This window comes from Solanum tuberosum, unplaced genomic scaffold (assembly GCF_000226075.1).
Source record: "Solanum tuberosum cultivar DM 1-3 516 R44 unplaced genomic scaffold, SolTub_3.0 scf00034, whole genome shotgun sequence".
Lineage (NCBI taxonomy): Eukaryota > Viridiplantae > Streptophyta > Magnoliopsida > Solanales > Solanaceae > Solanum > Solanum tuberosum.
In genome coordinates this window covers 2,134,930-2,135,838 of record NW_006238962.1, presented here as the reverse complement: position 1 = coordinate 2,135,838, position 909 = coordinate 2,134,930, and the positions used below count along the sequence as shown (strand labels likewise).

General features: G+C 38.8%; 1 protein-coding gene across 3 annotated transcripts in view; it reads left to right on the top strand.

The window, feature by feature from the left end:
• Positions 1–517: 517 nt before the first annotated feature.
• Positions 518–909, top strand: part of LOC102580924 (polyadenylate-binding protein 2-like) — a 4,762-nt gene continuing 4,370 nt past the window's right edge. Inside the window, exon 1 of one of the 3 annotated variants that reach the window (XM_015306630.1) lies at positions 518–888. In XM_015306630.1, the coding sequence (XP_015162116.1) occupies positions 823–888 (66 nt within the window). In that variant the 5' untranslated portion in view covers positions 518–822. Of the gene's footprint in view, positions 898–909 lie in introns of all 3 variants that reach the window. The other 2 variants (XM_015306631.1, XM_015306632.1) reach the window with 2 other exon arrangements.

Genomic DNA, 909 nt, shown 5'->3' with positions numbered 1-909 from the left:
TTTTAACAAAATATAAACTCATGGATCAATTATTGTATTAAAATATCTCAAATCATGATATGGAATCACATGGTGATTCCATATCATGGTTTTTGAAGAATATGGTATCACTTCTCATGATATGGAATCATGAGATGGAATCAGCGTAAAATCGCATGTCTAAACGCTGATTCCATCTCACGACACCACATCGTGATATGGTATCGCATGGCCAAACGCCTACTTAGTTTAATTTGATTTTTAGTATTATGCGTTATTACATACACCCAATATCAAATAAAGCCTCCTACTAAAAAACTCCTCGAACTCCGTGCACACGTGGCCCGAAATCTCTTCCTTTCCAAAGCACGTGGCCCGATTTAACACTAATCTTAATCATAAATCGGTCTAGTTCCAAAAAAGACCGACCCGGTCCAAAAATAAACCTCGTTGATCTTTGATGATGAAATGAACGGCTATGATTAAATCGTCACAAACAAAGTTAGGGTTTGTGTATAAAAACGCCGATATATATAAAGCTTACAGTTTTCCCCAAATCCGGTGTTGCGGTGCAGTTTTCTCTGCCCTCCTCAACCCTAAAAAACCGAAAAATTCTCTCTTCAGTTTCTCTCGGATCTCCGACGATTTCTATCTCCATTATTCCTCTATTTTACATCTCAAAAAACCCAAAAAATCCCTAAATTTTCGCTTACTTTTTCCTCCATTGGGTTTTCTTATCAATAACAACACATTACAGAGAAAGGGGCAACTGAAAAAAGGAAAAAAAAAGGAGGGTATCTCTTTATTTGTTCCAGAAAAGTCTATATATTTTTGTTTGTTCTTATGGCACAGATTCAGGTTCAGCATCAAACTCCAGTGGCCGGAGGAAATGGTGTGGCGGTTGCTGCTGCTGCCGCCCGGGCCGCCCCC